Source organism: Spermophilus citellus (genome assembly GCF_964194105.1).
Source record: "Spermophilus citellus genome assembly, chromosome: 14".
Taxonomy (NCBI): domain Eukaryota; kingdom Metazoa; phylum Chordata; class Mammalia; order Rodentia; family Sciuridae; genus Spermophilus; species Spermophilus citellus.
The window spans coordinates 42,292,554-42,313,933 of record NC_138194.1 but is presented as its reverse complement, the minus strand read 5'-3'; the positions used below and the strand labels follow the sequence as shown (position 1 = coordinate 42,313,933).

Here is a 21,380-nt window from a genome sequence, read left to right as displayed (position 1 = left end):
TTTCTTCTGATGGTAGAGATCCTATTTCCAGTTTTATGTGAGCAAGTTTTTCTAATGTAAAAAGATATAAAATTTTGGGAATTGCTTCTCAAATGTGTATCATAATTTTCAACATCCAAACCTGGAAATATGACTTATGGCTAAAATGCCTTAAGCCTAAAGTGTCTGCTCAAAATAGCAGTTTTTCCCTGCTCCTTCCAGACCTTAGCCAGGGCTTAGGCTGATATGCAAACAGAAGCAGTTTGGAGCTCAGGCCCAAGGGGAAAAAAAAAAAAGGGTAAAGGTGTCTTTTACCTGAACTCAAATTAGATTAAACCAAAGAGTAAATTGTATGGTATTTACTAACTACTGGCCAGTCATCTTTTTTTTAGGACTCTTGCCTTTTCTTAGATTCTATGTTTTTTTGAGCTCATGATTTTTATCCTACAGACAAGTTAATGTTTTTCTGATAAGTTCTATTTTTTGATCAACTAGAGTTTTTTTTTAACGTTGCAATGGAGATCTCATCTGCGAAAAACTACGAGGCCTTTATTATTGTTATGTGTGCACACTCTTGTTATGTGTTGTATGTCGGTATGTCTGTATGTGTGTATGTCCATATATCCTGCAGTGATATGACAATTAACAGATGTGGAGCGCTCATAAAAAAATTAAAAATGGATCCAAATATCTTTGATTCACGTGATTCAAATGGCTCAATTTAAATTGGGTAAACAGATAAAAGTAAAGAGGTCTTGAATTAAGCTTATAAGTTTTTCTAGGTGTTCAAGAAGGCCCTAATAAAATGTTGATGTCTATGAAATAATCTGCTTAAATTCAAAAGTTTACAAGTAATGTTTCAAAATGTGAACAGAAAGAGGTTAACAGGTGAAAAAGAAAAAACTAGAAGGTTCTAGGTATGGATTTAATAGAGGAAAAGTGTGTTTCTGGTTAAGAGTTTAAGTAATTAAGAGGGTTTAAGTAAGTGATGAAGAAGGTCTGTGCAAGTTGGTTATGAGTGTAAGTTTTTGAGCAAGTAATCTTAAAGATATTAAACAGCTGGTTAAACAAGTGCTGTTGTTTTTCAATACTTTTCTTGTGCTTTCTTGCTCTACATAATGAAGTTCCTTCAAATCCGATTACAGAAAGTCTTAAATCAAACTTCCAACCAGCTTCTGCTTAGGCACTACCAGCCTCTGATGACTGATGGACCCCCAACATCTTCAAGAGAACAATTCACTCAGTGCTGAAGCTCACTACCAGGCACGATGGAATGCAGCGGACATGGGACAGTGGGAAACAACAAGTTCAGAGAACCTCTTAATCTGCCATCCTGGATTCATGAGTCTTTATGTCCTATTAAGCTTCCTCATGGCCCTTGGCCTCTTTTCTGTCAGCCTCCCAACATGGAACTTCTGCCAGAAATTGATCTTTGCTCTAATTTTTATCTTCATTCTGTTCTTATTCGCTCTGATCTTCTTCAGGTGCTGGTGATGATATCTGGAAAAACCTGCCAATAGATGGGTTGCCTGCCATTTATCTAAGCCCTGCCATCTCCCCCTTAGTCATTTCTTTAAAAGCTAAACTTGGTTAATATAAAAACATCAATATAATTATGGTGTTATTAATGTGTTCATATCTTTCAGGTATACAAGTCTGTAAGGTAGAAGCTTCAAAAGAACATTATATCAAGCTGGTGTTCTAAAGTTGTATGGTAATTTTAGGCTTAAAAAAACATGTTGGAAATTTATTTATCATTTGTGTTCTATAACTGGACTTGTTATCAGTAAGATATGTAAAGTTCTATGTTGCTTTCTACACTGAGATACAATTTAAATGTATTTTTAAGTCAATGAGAGCCTAATCTGGGTGAAAGTTTTATTGTAAAACACAGAAATACTTTGCTACTTTCCAACAAGAGGTTAGAAGCTTCCAGCCTTCCTTTAATTCATGTTTTAGATGTGATATTATGTTGTGTTAGCTAATATTCATGTGAACTTGAGCAACAATTTATGTAAACTTTGTAAAATGATGTCTAAAAAGCAAAGATCAGCTTCAGAACTATAGTATTTAAGACTTATAAAGAGCCCCACCTTACTTGAGATAAGGCTCTATGTCACATCTCACTGCATGTGAAAGTGACTATGAAAGAAGTAGGCCAGATTTCAGTGCATTTAAAGTTGTGCCCAAAAGTTGGTTTTTGTCACGATTGCCAGGATACCAAACAGGGGATGTACTCTGCCAAAATTCTAGGTAGCTATTACATAGACTAAATATGTTTTTACCCTAGTTAGTCTTGTTTTGTAGTTTGCTTTTAGATGGACTAAGGATTGCCTGTTAATATTTTAAAGAAGTACTGCTTTAAGAACTCACAACCTGGGTTAATTTAAGATAATGAGTTATAGGGAGTTGCCACCTACAGGATAGAGAGATAGACATTGAAGTTCAGTACCCTTAATATAAGGCTGTTGACTTATTTTGCTAGATGTTTAAGATTAAGTCTTAAAATTAAAAATTTGGCTCTTGCCCTCTGAGTCAGTCTGAATCAGGGAATAGGGAACTGAGCAAAGGGCTCTGCAACTCTAGGCCACATAACTTCCCGAATAGGGAGATTAATGAGACCAGTGGAGGGCAGAAGGCCAATCAGTGCATTTGCTGTAAAGAGGAGGGTCATCAGAGAAGGGAGACATCCCTGATGCTTCTGAGGGAAGCCGTATGGTCAAGCAAGGCCTGGACCCATCCTAGCGCAAATGGCACTAGCAGAACTGAGAAGCTGCTGTGAAGTTCCCGAGGACTCCCAGGAGACTCAGCTGACTGTTAACAATAGGTAGAACCGAAGTCAGTTTGACTTGCTTCATCTTAAACGCTTATCAAAGACAGTCAAAGCCAAAGCACAACTGTTCCTGGACATCTTAGATGATAATAATAGTTAAATGTAACTTCCATAAATAAGTAAACTGGAGGCTACAAAAGAGATTTTTAGACAGAAATGCCTGATAACTGTCAAAGGGACTGCTAGAGTAGTTTTAGTCTAAGGCCTTTATTTCTAACCAACGCAGGTAGGCTTGATGTTTGCTAATATGGTTATCCAGCCCTGAGTAGCAGAATTAAAGATTTCTCTATTAGACACAGAGGTCATACTAGTAAAAGGATTTTGCAGGATCAGATGGCATTAAATTATTAGATATATCTTAAGGAAAAAGACATCTGTAAACCTAAATGTTAGTTGTTGTGTTTACATCGCTGATATTTCTGACAATGTGACAAATATCCTTAAAGATTTACATGCTCAGATGGAAGCCATGTCCTCAGCAACTTTGTCGTGGAAACAATATCTTAGCTCCTAGTTCCTGGTACTGCTTGATGGAAAACATTGTTAATCTTTGTCTTGGTCATTATACTCATTGGCATATTGTTGTGCTGTGGCATTTATTACTGCACCAATATGGTTCCAGTACTAATGAGTTCTTGTTTCTCTTATAGACCACCTGTCATTCAAATGGCTCTCCAGCCTATTACTTCTCAATTGGACTTTGATCATGGACCACTCGATAGACCCGATATTTTTAAGGGGGACTCCAAACTGCTTGCCCCACGCCGTCCCTTTTCAGCCTGAAGAAGCCAGAAAGATTTTCTTCGTCCCCCTTCCTCACAGCAGTAAGGAGTTCCCAAATTAGGGGGGGGGAATGAAGCCAGATTTAAAGTTAGGTAGTCAGTGTAGCTAGATAAATCGGGGTCTAATATCGAGTGAAATCTAAAATGGAGGCCATGCTGAAATCGATTCTAGGAAACGCAGGACAACTCATAGTGATCAGACAACAATATGCTCCACTGGCAGAAATAAAAAAATGAGACCTTCCAATAATTATGATTCAGTACTTTTAAGATTAAAAGTAGTCAGAAAAAGGAGTGGGGAATGTAAGGGTAAAATTTCTAAGCTGATTCTAAGCTGCAAAAGTCTGAGTTAAAGTGTAAAAGACTAGGGCATTGTAAAGCTTCTAGATTGCAAGGTCTGGGCTAAAAGGTAAAAGCCTATTGTTACAATTCCCCTGCTATCCCCGGAACCTGTAAGTTGTTAGGACAATGCGGGAGCTGCTCAGTAAATATCTCCATTGATTCCCTGGTTGTTTAATAGCTAAGGGTTCCAGGTAGCATGGCACGTAGGCATCCAGGCCCCAGGACCAATCAGTTTGAATGTGTACCCCACTTAGAAGTGACCAATCACCCCTACCCAAACTGTTCCCGCCAATGAATGGACTAATCATGTATCAGAATTGTTGTTCAATTTCCCCGCGCCTCATGATGATTTGTTCTGATGTATGTAAAGCCCCCCAACCCTCTCCAAAAAGTGTACTTAAGCTCTGCTTGACCCCTGCTCTGGGCTCTGGGCTGCTCTTCCTTCTTGAGTGAGCACAGAGTCCCAACGCGTTGGAACGGATCCCTAATAAAAAATCCCCCTTGCCATTGCATGAAGCTAGTCTCGTGTGGTCTTTCCTTCTCCGACGTTTCGCCGGACCCTTACATAGTGACTGGAAAGTTCGGCAGTCCTGTAAAAAGCTCATCTCCTCTTTAGAGATCATGACTGTATGGGGTAGCTTTTCTATTTTTACTTTTTGGTAATTGAACCCAGGGATGCTTTACTACTGAGCTACATCCCTAGTCCTTTTTCAATTTTTTTTTTATTTTAAGACGGGATCTTGTGAGGTTGCTGAGGGTCTTGCTAAGTTGTTGAGGCTGGCCTAGAACTTATGCTCCTCTGGCCTCAAACTTCAAGTTGCTGGGATTACAGGCATGTGTCACTATGTCTGGCTAGAGGTGTCGGTTTTTGAATGTGGTTGGTCTGGGTTTGGGTCTCTCTCCACACTTTCTGTGCTGTGTGACTTTAGGTCAGGATGGTGATCTCTCATTCTCAGCTACCTCCTCTGTAAAGGGGATTGGCGATATCCACCTGACAGTGAAGATGAATAATATATGTAAAATATGTGGCCCTAATATGACAAATGAGAGAGATAACTTCTGTCTAAATGGAGGGGTGGTGGTATTACTGATAAGAAAGAGAAGGATTACTGTGGCTGAAGGTGAAAAACAATATTAAACACAGAACCAACTAGAAACGGGACCCTAAAGGACGTATGGTATTTTTATCAGTCTGACAACAATATTCTAGACAGGAGCTAATCCTGCAAAAGTGCCTGGCCTACATAAAACAAAAGGTACTAGTCTCCCGCCTTCCAACAATCAGGGAGGGAAAATGTGATTGAGCTGAACACAAAAGACAGCACTGCATAACCGTGATAATGGTAAGCATTTATTAAGCACCAACTGAAGGCTAGGTCCTGTTTCTTGCATATGTTCTAATCATGTGCTTTCTCATTTGACGTTTTCAACATCCCTAAGACATAGTGCGATGAGTAATTTCAACTTGGAAACTGAGGCACAAGCTTTAGTGAATTGCCCCAGGCCATGCTGTTGTAAATGACAAAGCAAGAATTAAATTTAGGCAGTTGGCAACAAAGTCCTCTTTTTCTCTCTTCAGGCCTTAAGGCATACATTATAGTTTAATCAGGAGCATATTTTTTCCTTCTTAGTGAAAACAGAGTTTTGAAATGAGAGTAGATTCCCTGCTTCACCAAATTCCTTCTGGGTTTTTTTGTTTTTCAAGTTTTGAAGAATAAAAATCCATGGACAATCACAGAAGCAAAGAATAAACACATTAGGATTTATTTGAGCAAGAAGTCAGAGAACTCTTGCTATACGGGATGAAGCCTGGCAGCAGAAAAACCCATTTTGGTGTGCTAGCTTAGGAGCTTATATATGGTTCTGGGTAGAGCATGGAGCAAAATCTATGTAAAGGTGGCATTGAAAGCAGCACCAAGATCATTGATCAAAGTCATAAAAGCCAGGCGTGGTGGCACACATCTGGAGGTTGAGGGAGGGGGATCTGTGAGGATCAGCAATTTAGTGAGGCTCTAAGCAACCTCGTGAGACCCTGTCTAAAACAAAACAAAACAAAATAAAATAAAGGGTTAGGGATGTGGTTCAGTGGTTAAGTGCCCATTGTTCCGTCCCTGGTTACCACCCTCTGAAAAAAGTCTGTGTAAAACAGGCACAGAAAACAGCACCAAGAATATCACCTTTGAGGTTGTTTTTCTCCCCCTGTGTTTCTGGGGATTGAACACAGGGCCTTGTGCTTGCAAAACAAGCACTCTACCAACTGAGCTACATCCCCAGTCCTACCTTTGGGTTTTAGTTCTTCCTATCAACTTCAGCAGGGTTCACCTCCATCTCCCATTTTCCCACCTCTGGGGCCAAGGAATTGGCTGGAGGTGTTCCCACAGGAGAATCTCAAGGTCTTTCACATTTGAAATCGGCCTTGATGATGCTGTTTAATATTTCTCTGTGTGGTTTCTTTATTTCAATGAGCCCTTAGTTGGGACCCATCAGTTTTGATTGCTGGCCATTGATATTCTTGGCACACCCATAAAGAACTTATGGAGATACTTAGGGCCCATGGGAAATTGCCTCTCCTAATTTCCTTCTGTCCTATTCCCATCTCATCTCCTTCTTTTCCAGGCCCAAGTGTCAGTGGTGGTAATTATGGAACACTCTTCAAGGGAACATGAATCTTTTGGGACAAATGTCTCCTCTTCACAGGGAATTTTCTCCCTATTACTAGCTTTGGAGTATCAGGCTTAATTTTATTAAGGTAAATAAATGGCAATTTCTTTTAGGCCTTGACAGAAGAAGTGTGGATACAAATGCCAAGTTCTGTAAAGCGTTATCTTAAAGGTACAATTTTTCCCCCTCTTAAACAACCAACACCAAGTTCAATTTTATAGCTGGTGACTGTGTATTGTATTTTAAGCTCACAAAATATTCTAGACCAAAGCTCTCCGGAGCCCTCTTCAAGAAGGAAGAAAAGGGAGGGGAGAAGTAACTCCCTCTTGTTTCCCACTGATGTGTGCTCTGGAACAGGCAGATTTTAAGTCTGGATATTGCCCTTGGTTACTCCAGAGGCTACCCTTTTGTCATATGAATTTCACCAAAGAAACCACATATGTATAAGTTAGAATGACTTAGCAAAAGCACAAACAAGACTGAAAATCTGAAGAGAGTTTACTATTCAGAATCCTATGATATGACTCCATTTCTTTCTATTAAAGATTAGTGTTGGGGCTGGGGATGTGGCTCAAGCGGTAGCGCACTCACCTGGCATGCGTGCGGCCCGGGTTCGATCCTCAGCACCACATACAAACAAAGATGTTGTGTCCGCCGAGAACTAAAAAATAAATATTAAAAAAAATTCTCTCTCTCTCTCTCCTCTCTCACTCTCTCTTTAAAAAAAAAAAAAAAAAAAAGATTAGTGTTGATGGAGGCATATCTGACCTTTATCATAGTCATTGAACTGGGAGAGAGAAAGCAAAGGAAATATTTGTTGCTGAATGTTTTCTTCTTGTTTCTTATGTGACAGCTAATGCATTTATATTCATATATAAATCATGACCTATTAGTGGCAATACAAAAAATCCTTAAGTTCTTAAGAGTTTTTCTAGTTTAACTGTGTAATTGACTATGAATAGACATAGTGTGTTTCAGGGACATGACTGATTTTCAGTAGGGAAGCCCTCTGTTGGCAGCTGATGCAACAGATTGAATCTGCTATAGACCAGCTGATGTCTGGAGATGAGGCTGAAATGTGAGAACGGGGCAAAGCACTTAGAAGGAGTTAACAGGAAGTAGATTGATTCTGTTTAGTTCTAGAATAGGCTCAGAAGAATATTTGAGTATAGGAAGTACCACATACCTTTTGCCCACCTTATCAGCAGTAGGGGACTAAAATCTTGAGTGGGGGTGGCAGCTGGAATCATACTGCCTGTTTTTGGAAAAATCACTACAAGTTTGATGTAGATCTCAAAAGGAGGGAATAGTGGCAGGGGAGGAGGAAATGCACATCTTTGCCCCATTTGATTGTTCAGTCTCGCAGCTGCCAGAAGATTAGCATTGACAGTTGTCTGAGGATCAACTGTAGATATGATGGTTGATGAATTAAAGTGAGATAATTAACAGATACCAGGCACACTGACAAATCAAGATGCTATCCAGTAAGAGGGAGGGAATAGAAATTTGGATTTATAGCATAGACTCTCAGAGCACATGGATTCATATCATCTACAGACAGATGTGTGCCTTTATGAAGTTACTTAATCTCTCTACTCTTGTCTATCTATGAAATAGAGGTAATGCACTCATCAGGTAAGGCCAGAGGCAGTAGAGTGTCTTTGGCATGGGAGCAATGGCTGGCATAGTTGTGAACAACACTTTTCCTCCATTAGGGTCTGCTCATTTTAGTTATCATCCTATTTGACTTCTGCCTGTTGTGCATCTGACCCTTCCTTTCTTAAAGCTGTCTGCCCCTTTGGCTTCAGTGACACCTGCCCTTTTCTAATTGCTCCTTTACTTCTTTGATCACTACTTATAGTCTGCTTCCTTAGTTTTTCTCCTGTTAGCTTTTGGTGTTCCCAGAACCCCATTTCCCCCCTATATCTCTTCTCAATTTGGATGATCTTTATTCTCTCGTCTTTCTTATGGTACCTTCTAGCTGATGACTTCTAACTACATTCTTAGACCAAACCTCTTGTGCATCTTTCCTGGGAATTGAACCCAAGTGTGCTTTACTACTGAATGGATTGTGTGTGTTTGCGTGTGTGCACACGCGCACGTGCACAGGGGGTGTCCCTGGGATTCCACGCCTGCTCATTCACCAATTTCTCAGATTTATTTATTTATTTATTTATTTATTTATTTAGAGCTGAGGGTCTCCCAAAAATGCCAAGACTGGCCTGATACTTGTGATCCTCTTGCCTCAGCCTCCTGAGTTGCTGGGATTATAGGTGAGTGCTACTGTGCTGGGCTCTTGGTGTTCTTTTCTATTCTGCAACTCTTGTAGTCCAGTCCTTTGCCCCATTTCTGCTATCTCTCAGCAATTCCTCTATTTACTTGTAGCGATGTGCGCCTGTACTTTCCCACAGGTCTTTTCTGGGGCCTGGAGATGAAGTTTAATGGATATTTGGTTCTGTAGTAGCATTTTGTATAGAATGTATCCGTTGTTTTAAGCTATTCATATGGGTATTTCTCCCACAAGACAAGAGGTTCCCTCATACCAAACATTCTGTCTTGTTCTTTGGTTCCCAGAATCTATTCTGGTAGGTGAGACAAGGTAGATGCCCAACGCTCAGGGTAAACGAACAGAAATATTTATTTTTTATTCACAGTGCACTCTGCCTCAGCTGCTGACTTTTTAAGAGACACGTTCCTTCTGGGCTTCAGTGTTCCCAGCCCTCCCGCGCTGTGCAGGTGAAGGGCAGCCCGGTGGCTGGCTGCCCGCCGGCGGGGCTGGGTGACTGCCCTCGCGCCTGCGCCCTCTGCAGCTCCACTCCGGGCGCGTCTCTGTGCGCGTGTGTCTGTTTGGAGAGGAGAGGCTTGGGTGACAGGCAAGGGGTAGGGCGAAGAGTTCAGTCTTAGTCGCCGGCTCATTCACCGATTTCTCAGCGGCTGGACGGAGGCCGCCTCGCCAAGCAGCTTCCAACTACTCCTGCACCTCCATAGTCCCCACCTCCCTCTGCTCCATTCTCAGCCAGGCAGACTGACCGACAGACTCTCTAGTGAGTAGCGGCAGCTTGTGCGCCGGAGCTGTTCTCGGCAGTTCTGTCTTCCCACGGATTGTGTGTGTTTGTGTGTGTGTGTGTGTGTGTGTGTGTGTGTGTGTGTGTACGCGCGCGCGCACAGGGGGTGTCCCTGGGATTCCACGCCTGCTCGGAAAGCTCCCCGCCGGGATCCGTGTGTCCATCCGAGTCTGCGCTTCGGTGCGGGTGCTCTCCCAGGCAGGGACTCGGACGCCGGGATTCCCTGGCTCCGTGCGCAGCGGCTGGTGGGGTTCCCCCTGAAGGCGCCTAGGAGAGCAGGCGGTGGGGAAGCCCGGGCTTGTGAGCTGCTAGCAGGCCGGGAATCCGGGAGCAGGTCCGGCCCAGCCCGGCCGATGGAGACGCCAGAGCGGCCACCCCTTGGCCGCCTAGCCTCTGTTTCTCCCTTCTTTCTTCTTTCTTCTCACAAAAGCGCGTAGCAGAATGAAATCCAATGCGGCGTATCCCGACTGTCTTCCACCTGGTGCACATCGCCCCGCGGAGGGAGAGACCAAGTGGGGCTCCCCAAGATTAGGAACAGGGGCTTACCCCAGAGGCACACCCGTGTTCGACTCTCACTGAATTTAAGCTGGATGTTGGATCGCGCGAGTCGTTCCAACACACACCGGTGTGTGTGTGTGTGTGTGTGTGTGTGTGTGTGTCCGCGCACGCGCGCACGCACCCCAGGGCCCACGTTCACGGAGCGCAAACGATAAATAGCTCAACTCCCTGCCTGCCTGCGCTTGTATAGCCGGTGGGCTCCTTGCGCGCGCTGTGACAGCGTGCCAACATCTCTTTGTTTGGTTGTGGCTTCCCCAGCCATCTGCAAAGCAAATTGATTTTCAGTTTCGCTTGCGCGCTGGGACTTAATGTCGGCCCCAGTCTCCAGTGCCCCTGGTATTTGTAATTGAATAGTTCTTTCTGTCAGGAGGTTATTTTTAGTGTTGGGATTAGACACAAGCACGTTGACCTTTTTGCTACTACCTTTGGCTTTCAGTAGGTGATGGAGCAGATAGATGCCTATCTACTTGCACACACGTGCCAGCGCACAAGTGTGCACACACAATTCTACGCACGTAGTTTCTCCCTCTTTCTTTTTCTTTTTCTTTTTCTTTTTAAATTGGGACTGGGAATGCATTGTGAGTTAAAAAAAAAAAAAAACAACTTTCCTTTGTTCTTTTGGGGATTTTTCTATTTTGAGTAATGGAGTAGGAGTGCGAAAAGGTTGCAATTAGTTCACTCGAATAAAAGACACTGCCTCTGAGTCAGAGCTGCCAGGTTGATAATTATTAACATATAACAGCAATGCACAGTTTAAAGCAAAAGGGGCGGGGCGGGGGCAGGTCCGCGGCAGACAATGAGGGAGTCTCTGCCGACCGCCTGCTGTTTATTGTTCCGGGACCTGAGAATGAGGCCGGCAGCTGCCCCCTCCTGCAGAGTTTAGCTCCTGGATTTGCTGTGATTTGCATTCGGGATCATCAGGGTCACCTAACGCTGGTCGCTGGGGCGCCGAATGCCAGCCTCAGCCGCCTTTCACTGACAGTCTCTTCTCTATTTTCCAGATTGGCAAGCCCAGGAGGCCCGGATCCGGTGCCCCTGGGGCAGCCAGACGGGATGTCGTGCGGACAGCGGTGCTAACTAAGTGCCTCCACGCTGGGAGCCAGGCGCACTGGCTCCTGGCCACCGGCCGAGCGGCGGCGGCGGCGGGGATGAGCCCCGGACGCTCAAGGCGCCTGCCGCGAGCTACCGCCCCGAGGTGGACGCCAAGCAGGGTTCCTCGCTGGACAGCGCGAACCCTTTCCAGCCGGGGCACGCGGCTACGGAGCTCCGGGCCGCGCCTGCTGTCAGGATGCCCTGGGCGCCTCCCTATTGGTGAGGATGCCCTGCTGTGAGGTTCTGCCATCCCTATTCCTGGTCTCAAGCGGGCGCGTCTGAGCTGGCCGGGCGTTAGCCCCTTGCGCCGGTGGATGAAAAGAGCTGGAGTCCTTGTGTGCAATCAGCGATCGAATCTGAATTCTAAGAGCCATGGACGAAAGTCCTGGGCCGCAGCAGCCCCCGGGGAAAGAGCAGCTGGAGGCACCAGTCCCAAAAGGAGCTGTCCAAGAGAAGTTTGAGCCAGAGACCTTTAGGTCCAAGAGTTTACCGGTCCTGAACAGCGCCTCCTGCCGGCCGAACCTCAGTCCTGAGAGTGTAGACTGCAAGCCGGCCTTTGGTTGTAAGGATTCTTTAAGTCACCAGAAGTCCAAGCAAGGCCGGAACCCGTTGGCCCCCAGTCCTTCTGCCCCATCCACTTCGGCTGGGATGGCAGGACTCGTGGACTGTACCCACAGGAAGGACGTGAGCAAAACCGTCTCGGTGTCCTCCACTCTGGCCACACTCGAGGAGAGACGGTGCCTGCATGTGGTCCTCACTGATTCCCGCTGCTTCCTGGTTTGTATGTGCTTTCTGACCTTCATCCAAGCGTTAATGGTCTCTGGGTACCTGAGCAGTGTCATCACCACCATTGAAAGACGCTACAGTTTAAAGAGTTCTGAGTCGGGGCTACTGGTCAGCTGCTTTGACATCGGGAACCTGGTGGTGGTGGTGTTTGTCAGCTATTTTGGGGGCCGGGGTCGGCGGCCCCTGTGGCTGGCGGTAGGTGGACTTTTCATTGCCATCGGAGCTGTCCTCTTCGCCTTACCTCACTTCATCTCGCCTCCCTACCAGATCCAGGAGTTGAACGCCTCGGCGTCCAACGATGGCTTGTGCCAGAATGGCAACTCCACGACCGCTTCGGAGCCTGCCCCCTGTCCCAAGGACTCGGGAGGTAATAGCCACTGGGTCTATGTGGCTTTATTCATCTGTGCACAGATTCTCATTGGAATGGGCTCCACGCCTATTTATACCCTGGGACCAACCTACTTGGATGACAATGTTAAGAAAGAAAATGCATCCTTGTACCTAGGTAAGACTTCTGAAACTTACTTTCCTTCCAAAAAATCAGAAGGAAACATGTCTTTCACATTTTCAAATATTTTAAGCATTAAGATTCACTTTATTTTAGATTTTGGGCTTGGTGTGGTGAGTTTTTGACTTGGAGGAGAATCAATTACTTGAGAAATCTTAGAACTAATCTCAGACTTACACTTCACATTTATATTTCAGGGTAGTGTTTCTCTCTCTTGTTGCCTACCTTTGGAAAAAGTCTTGATTTGTGAAGTTTATCCTTTAGTAACTGTCCTTCTTGGATTCAGGAAGAAAGGGAAGTAATTATAGCATGTCAAGTTTTGAATTATTGCTTTTATCTATTGCTGCCTCTTATTCCTGTCTGCAGCATATAACAGAGAAGCCAGACTACATAGAACATGCTATATTACCCACATCCCTATACCTTACACATCACTTGCATCATTATTAAAAAAAAAAAATTCGCTGGGCCTGGTGGTGTACATATGTAATCCCAGTGGCTCTGCAGGCTGAGGCAGGAGAATCACCAGTTCAAAGCCAGCCTCTACAAAAGTGAGGCACTAAGCAACTCAGTGAGACTCTGTCTCTAAATAAAATACAAACTAGGGCTGGGGATGTGGCTTCATGGTCAAGTGCCCCTGAGTTAAATCCCCTGTATCCTCAAAAGAAAAAAAATCACCCACAAAAGCCTGCAAGATATCAGTTGACTTCTTCATGCAGAAACAACAACACAAGTTGTAAAGTTTATTCAAAGCTATTTTTTATTGTGAGTTGAAAACCCTCAGTGACCCGAACTTGGGAGAATAATTTATTACCAGATGAAGAGCAGAGACTCTGGGACTTGGTATATTAATTTGCATAAATCTGCACCAGTGGACAGGCGTGTTGGGTGTTTGGGTTAAAGTATAAGGTGAGACCAGGTAGTTAAAGGTAGAGTTAATTTACTTCCTAGAACTGAATCTATGTGGTTGTCAATACCTCCTTGTAGTAGCTGCTCCTTCAAATCTTCACTTCTAAGGGCTGGATTTGAACCTGTGAAAGGATGAATAGCTGTTACAGCAGATGAGATCTTGGTTATTCTGTTTCTCTACTTGGTTTCTCTGTTTCAGTTTCCAACTAAACAAGGTAAAGGGTTCTACTTTATAAAAAAAATTAAACAGGTAAATAAGTATTTGCCTTTTGCTGATAGGATCCTTGGTGTGGGAATGAATAATAAGGTTTCCAAAGGACAGTGAAAAAGATATGTAGTGTTAGAAGGCTATGATTTGTCCTCAGTATAGTCGCCATTCCCAGAAACTGTCATTGTTGGGTATGTAAGTCCCAGTAGTCCCTAATAACCGATCATCAGGACAGAGTTTTAGAACTTATTTTTATTAAATGTAAGAGGAGGAAATTCTTTTTAGGCAGAGAGAAATAGTTTGCTTGTTACCTTGTCTCTGTGTTCTCTATCATTATACATTTAAAAAATATACACAGAAGTTAAAATAACAGTATAATGAACATCAATATATCCATCACCTAGATTTAATAATTGCTCATTTTGTCATGTTTATAAACCTTTGTATATATGTGTATGGAAATATACTCTTTGGGGAAGGGAGCTAAACTCTTTGAAAGTAAGTGCTGACTTTCAAACACTAACTTTCAGTATGCAGCTTACAAAAATAAGGGCATTCCGGGGGCTGAAGATATAGCTCAGTGAAAGAGCACTCATTATGTGGGTGGGCTTTGGGTTTGATGTCTAGCACTGGTAAAATAATATGAAAAAAAAGGCATTCTTTTACACAATTGCAGAAGCATTAGCATCCTAAGAAAGTTAGTAATCATTCCTTAACATCATCAAATATCCAATCCAAATTCAAATTTTCTCAATTATCCCCCCAAAGTCTTTTATAATAATTATTAATTTTTAAACTAGGAACTGACCAAGGATTACACATACATTGCCTTATTTAGCTGCTCACCTTGGAAGTCTTTTATAATCCAGAATAGTGCCTCAGCTTTCTTTTTTCCTCTTTTTCTATGACAAAGACTTTTTGAAAAGGGAAAGCTAGTTGATTTGTAGAATGCTCCTTCTGCATTCTAGATTCATCTGAGCATTTCCATGTGGTATCACTTACTGTGTTCCTCCACTTGCTGTATTTCCTGTATCCTGGTATTTCAGTCTAAAAGCTTGATTTAATTCAGACAAAACATTTTTGTTAGACTGCTTCATAGGCAATGGCATTTGGCCATTCCTTAGTGATGTTAATTTTAATGAGTTTGCTGAGAGATTGATTGTTGGATGTTTCATTGTCAAGATATTTCTCTCCATTTGAAAATAATAAATTATCTTTAGGGTGATATTTGACTCTATGCAAACCCAATTAGTGTTCATATTCTTGCTAATATTTGTCTCCACTTACTTTGAAAACTTGAATCTCCCTTTCATTCTGCTTCTGGGTACCATTGATAGAAACTTTCTGCGTCAAAATCATAAGTGTTATGCAAAGGGTGAATATCCATTAATAAGAATCCTGAGAATTAACTCTTTTGGTAGTGTCATTTGCCAAGAAGAAAAACAATAAGAATATATTAAATATGTATCTTATGCTAGGCACTACGCACTGCTAGTTTGTTTTGTAATTCTGGGAATCAAATCTGAGATCTTATATATACTAGGCAAGTGCTTTACCACTGAGCTATACTCCCAGCCCTATGCTAATTTTGAGAAGACCAAAAGTGAAACAGTCCCAGCATTTGAGGAGTTTTCAGTGTAATTAGGAAACATTGGTAATTCAAAGCATGGATGTTAAGGGGAGGAAATATTTCTTTCTGTTACTGGGGTTTGAACCCTGGGATGCTCTCCCACTGAGCTACATCCGCAGCTCATTTTATTTTGAGACAGAGTCCCAGACTGGCTTTGAACTTGAGACCTTCCTGCCTCAGCCTCCCCAGTAATTGGGATTACAGGCATGTACGACCATGCCTGGTTTCTTCTTCATTTTAAAAAAGACATTGACTAAATTGATTTTTGGAAAAAATCCTGTGAATTCTTTTTTTTTTTTTTTTGGCATGGTACTGGAGATCCAATCCATATCCCCAGCCCCTTAGAACATATTCTTAAGGAAACCCATAATTCTCCTTTATATTACACAGATCTCAGTAAAAATTATGATAGTTGGAGTATCAATAATCTTACATGTATTATTTTGTTAAATGTTCTCAAAGGCCTTATGAGATGGGGGTTGTTTTTTTTTTGTTTCATGGATGAAGAAACTGAGGTTCAGAGAGAGTTAAAGTGACTTGCGTAAGGGTCTGAAGTCCATGCCCTCTGACCCAGAGTCCCAAGCTTCCCCTGCGCGCTCTGTGGCTTTCAGGCGAGAGGCCCTGAGAGCTAATGGGAACTGAAGGATGAGCCACATTCAATAGTTTGAGTACAGTGCAGAAGAATGCAGAACTGGCCTGGGGGTCTCAAGACATGATCAAAGAAAGATTGTTCATGAAACCTTTTAAAGTAGGCTTTACAGGCTACCTCTGTACGTATTAAGAACAGAGAGACTACTGTTTTCTAAGAACATGAGCAGAGTTAATCAATTATGATGTGGGATTGTAAAAATAGGGTTAGAATTTCTTTCTTCCTTTTTTTTTTAAAAATAAAACTGCTCTTCTATATTAACTTTTCTACCACCCACCCATTTTCTAACCTTCCTGTCAGTTTTTCTAACTTCTCATTACAACCACAAAAGAAACAAAGAAAGAAAAATCAGCACATTAGTAATTACAGGCAGGAGCAAATATCTAAAGTAACATTAAAACCATTGAAATGGAATGTAATTGTATATCTTAATCTTTTGAAAGGTCTATGTTAACATTCTGGCAGCTTTAACTCTAGAAGAGACGTGGTCATAGATGATAGATAGGAGGGTTTATACCCACTAAGTGCCCTAAGTCTTCTGCAGGGACAGAGTCTTGATATTGACCTGGAGCATAGAGAAGGCTTTGTAGGTATTAATAAGAAGTAGGATCAGCAATTAGACCATGATTCATAGTCATTCCTCAGAGGGAGAGAGAAAATGTGATCCTTTGGAGGTAAGAAATTCATGAACCAACAGCAAAAGGAGAAAGAATGGCTACCCAGGTGGGAAAAGGAGAAAAAGAATGTTCTAAAATAAACAACTACAGCTCTAATTGGGTGATATTCAGGATGAGTGATGATTGGCATGGGTTAGCCATCAGTCAAGCCAGGGTGGATGTCAGCTATTCTACCTCCTTGGGTGACTCCTAACTGTCAGCCCTAACTTACACCTCAGGAAAGGGCTAGAGTTGACTTAGAAAGGGCAGCAGAGAAGGAAGAAGGAAATCTGTATTTCAGTTTTGCTCTACAAAGGACTGCTCTGGGGTCTTTAGACAAACCCCTTTGCTTCTCTCAGTCTCTGTTTCCACTGGGAATATATATTTTTTTCCTTTACTGTCATATTTTGAGGACTAAGTGGGATTCCGTATGTGAAAATGTTCTGCAAACCTTAAGGAATGCAACTTCATTGTCAAAGCAGAATTCATACTCATCCTAGAGAGTGGGCAGAGAGGGGAGTGAGAGTGCTTTGCTCTTTAAATGAATCCATTTTTTATGATTGGAATAAAGGAAAGTAACATTGTACAGGAAATCAAAACATTGTATAGGAAATCATAACTTGGAAACATACAGGAAAATCTTAATATGATACTCTGATTCATTATATTTTCTGAGGACCCAAGGTTTTGTTATCAGAATTTTCTGCATTCAATCTTTGATGACTATCTTTCTTTACTCATGAACATTTAAATGAAGTGTACATTTGCACCTTTTGTACCATAGAAGGAACTCTTTTTGGACACGAAGGGGCTTGTGGTATTTCGGTTTCACTACAATTCATCTTCTTTTGTCCACATAGACTGTGGTGGGACTTTTGGTGAATAAAGACTACTCCAGGATATGCTCCGAAGTAACTGCAGACTTGCTTTGCTATCTGGGGACATTGGTTCCAGGACTCCTATGGATACTCAAATCCCCGGATGCTCAAGTCTCATATAAAATGGCATAGGGTTTGCACATATCCTCCACCCATACATCCCACATATTTTATTTAAAAATTATTTTGTTCCATATATTTTAAATCACTTCTAGATTTGCATGTAACACCTAATGCAATGTTAATGCTATGTAAACAGCTGTTATACTGTATTAGAAATAATGACCAGAAAAATAAGTCTGAATATGTTCAGTACAGACACAAATTTTTTTAAAAATTTTTCAAACAGTGGTTGGTTCAATTCATGGATACAGAATCTGCCGATTCTGTACATATTAAACTACAAATACATTTATCTGTGGATGAGGGACACTTGAATACAGAGGTCTGGATGGATTATTGTTTTCAAAGTAAATCCCACTTATCCCATTTGGTAACTCCATTTTTTTAAACATTTACTCAGAGATAGAATGGGTTTGAAATTACTTAAGTTCTATTTCACCAAAATTTTATAGTAATATAAGCATTAAATATATAAATGCACATATAGATATATATGTGTCATACAATTTTTAAACATGAGTTTATTGATATCTCCTCTCATTTTGCTATGAATTTTATTATTTCTGTCATCTGAAGTGGTCCTTCTGAATCTTCAATGTGCCCGTCAATCACCAGGGAGTCTAGTCAAAATGTAGATTCTGTTAAGTCTGGGTTGGGCCTGAAATTCTGCATTTCTAATATACTTTTAGGTGAGGCCATTTCTGTTGGCCTAACGACCACATTTTGAGCATGAAGATTCGAAAGACCATAGATATTCATTCTTTGCCAGGGCTGAAGTCTTGCTCTGGGCTTGGGGATGGAACCACCTCTGGTAAAACCAGCTGCTGATTGCAGATCTGTCCAGAGAACACCACTGGTTCTTACTGCATTTGCAAAAGCAAGATGTCACTTGCTACTTCTGGCTAAACTTAAACTTTGGCAACTTCTTAGAATCCCACAGTTGTGTGATATTGTGAATCACTAATGAGATCAGTGACAGAAATGACCTGGAGCAAATGGTGTCCGTTTGGATATGAACCAAAGGAAGCACCACTTTCTCCATCTTCCTCCCCATGCTGTGGAGACTCTGTGTTGTTGGTTTTCCCTCAGTGAGTGGAGCTTGTGTATCAGAGTTGAGTCTACAAGCTGTGTGATCCTTGGAAGGGGAAATACAACCAAAACCACACACTATGCTTCTTCTCTTTCTTGACAATCTAGAAATGTCAGCAGTGAATTGAATTTGGTGTTAGACAAATGTGATAGCTGTATTGGAAATAGTTCTGGAGGATGAGGATCAAAAGTTTTTCAATTGTAAAGAATGATTCAGGGCTGGGGATGTGGCTCAAGTGGTAGCGCGTTCGCCTGGCATGCGTGCGGCCCAGGTTCGATCCTCAGCACCACGTACCAACAAAGATGTTGTGTCCGCCGAGAACTAAAAAATAAATATTAAAAAATTTTTTCTCTCTCTCTCTCTCTCTCCTCTCTTACTCTAAAAAAAAAAAAAAAAAAAAAAAAAAAAAGAATGATTCAGACAGAAAAGGGATGTGCTGGCCCAGTGGGCTGAGGTTCTTTCCCACAGTAGGGTTCAAGCCAAGATGTCTCCTGAGATCCTCTCACTCAGCCCCAATTGTAGAAATAATAATTGGACAGGAAAGGAAACCCAGATTGCAAAAGATTAAAGAATTGGTGCTATGAAAAACAGAATGGTGTTTCCACAAAAAATTAAACATATCATAATGTATTTCACTCTTGCTTATAATTATAATGAGCTAATTTTAAAAATTAACTAAAAATAAGAATAGAGTTATCACATGTTTGAAAAATACACTTTTCAGTTGTGTCTGAAGAAACTGAAAAAAGGGCCTTGAAATATTTGGACCTTCTGGGTCACAGCAACATTATTCATAATAACTTAGAGGCAGAAGCAAGCAAACTGTCCATCAGCAGGTGAATGGATGATCAAAAGGTGGTATATAGGTACCGTGGGATATTATTCTGCCTTAAAAAGGAAGGGAATTATCCTGGTGCTGTGGAGCAGACTTATAATCCCAGCAGCTTGGGAGCCTGAGGCAGGAGGATCGTGAATTCAAAGCCAGCCTCAGCAAGTTAGCAAGACCCTAAGTAATTCAGTGAGACCCTGTCTCTTAAAAAAAAATACACACAGGTTAAGTTCCCCGGTTTCATCCCTAGTGCCAATAAACAAATAAGTAAATCAATAAAAATTTAAAAAAATAGGAAAGAAATTCTGGTATATACTATCACATTAGTAGCTTTGAGGACACTCAGCTAAGTGAAATAAGCCAATCACAAAAAGACCAACACTGTATGATTTTTACCTGTAAGATGTTTGAAGTAGTCAAATTCATATAAGCAGAAAATAAAATGGTGGTTTCCAGGTGCTGAGAGGAGGGAAACGGTATGTTACTGTTTAATGGGTATAGAGTTCAACTCTGCAAGATGACAAAGTTCTGGAGATCAATTGCCCAGTGATGTGAATATACTTAACTCTCCTGAATTATACACCAAATCATGGTTAAGATGATTAAAATAATTAAAGGATTTGTTGAGGTCATACAGCTTAAGTGCTTTGAGTCTGTACTGTTGTGACTGTAAACCCATGTGTATTTAAAAAAATTCTTACTTATATAGATGGAAATTCTGAAAAAAACCCCAAGACCTAGGACAGTAGAGACATTTTAGTTTAGGAAACCTTCTGGCTCATAATGTCTGTGTGTTCTTCAACTGTGAGAATTTTCTTATCAAGTGTGGGATTTTTCATTGCTTTTGAGTGTGTTTTAAAAAGGAGAAAGAGGGGATTTGGAAAGAAGGAGGCAATGTGGATTTTAGAGCAGATGTTTAGGACTGAAGCCTTCTGGAGAGAACTAATGGTGAAGAATGGTACATGGGTATTTGGGGAAAGAGTTTGGCCTCTTTGGAGGAGAGACTGTGGGGAATCAGCGTGTTCTGCTGTGTTGATTTCTCCTGCAAGTAGTTTGTGCGTGTGCCTTGTGTTTTCACTTCCCCTTTGCTGGAGAAAAAGAGATGGGGATTCCACACAGTAAAAGAGATGGGGATTCCACTTTTGCCTGGTGGTCCTTTTCCAAAACTTTGCAATTTTTAGGTACTGCAGGTTCTGAACCTCAGTTCCCATGGGAAACTGCATTTCTTGTCATTACAAACCAGTGGTTCTCAGGGTGAATTTTGCCCTTCTCCCCTGGGAACTTTTGGCAGCATTAGAGTCATTTTTGATCATCACAACGTGGAGAGGGCCCACTGGCATTTAGTGATGGTTAGGCGGGAGATGCTGATAAATATCTTACAGTGCCCAGGAGAACTCCCACCCCCATCAAATAATTATCCAACAAAGATCTATTAATAGTGATGCTCTAAACTTCTTTATAATTAAGCTTTCAAATTACTCTATATCTTGAGTTCCTTGTATCTTGAAACTTCTCCAGATTGTAGAATCGAAAAGTATTGGACATGCGAATGGAGGAGACGCAGGGGGGAATAAGTTCTTTGTAAATAGAAAGGTTTTCTATTGAGCAAGAGATAGGGAACAGAAATTATTTATGCATTACTCATTTCTGCATCTTTGCTTAGTAGGTACTGTAGTGGCTATACGATAGTGTGCTATTAGTAGATTATAGGAGATAGTATAATGTGCTATAGTGTATTATTTTTAGAGGGTGAAAAGATTTTCAAGGCTTTTTGGTTTCTATGGTGACTTGGTTCCCATCAA

The 21,380-nt window shown here is 41.7% G+C and overlaps 1 protein-coding gene across 3 annotated transcripts in view; it reads left to right on the top strand.

Moving 5' to 3' along the window:
- Nucleotides 1-9,371: 9,371 nt before the first annotated feature.
- SLCO5A1 (solute carrier organic anion transporter family member 5A1) overlaps nt 9,372-21,380 on the top strand; it is a 169,049-nt gene continuing 157,040 nt past the window's right edge. The window contains exons 1-2 of one of the 3 annotated variants that reach the window (XM_081265950.1): nt 9,372-9,641; nt 11,222-12,603. In XM_081265950.1, the coding sequence (XP_081122076.1) occupies nt 11,685-12,603 (919 nt within the window). In that variant the 5' untranslated portion in view covers nt 9,372-9,641; nt 11,222-11,684. The remainder of the gene's footprint in view (nt 9,642-11,221; nt 12,604-21,380) is intronic. The other 2 variants (XM_081265948.1, XM_081265949.1) reach the window with 2 other exon arrangements.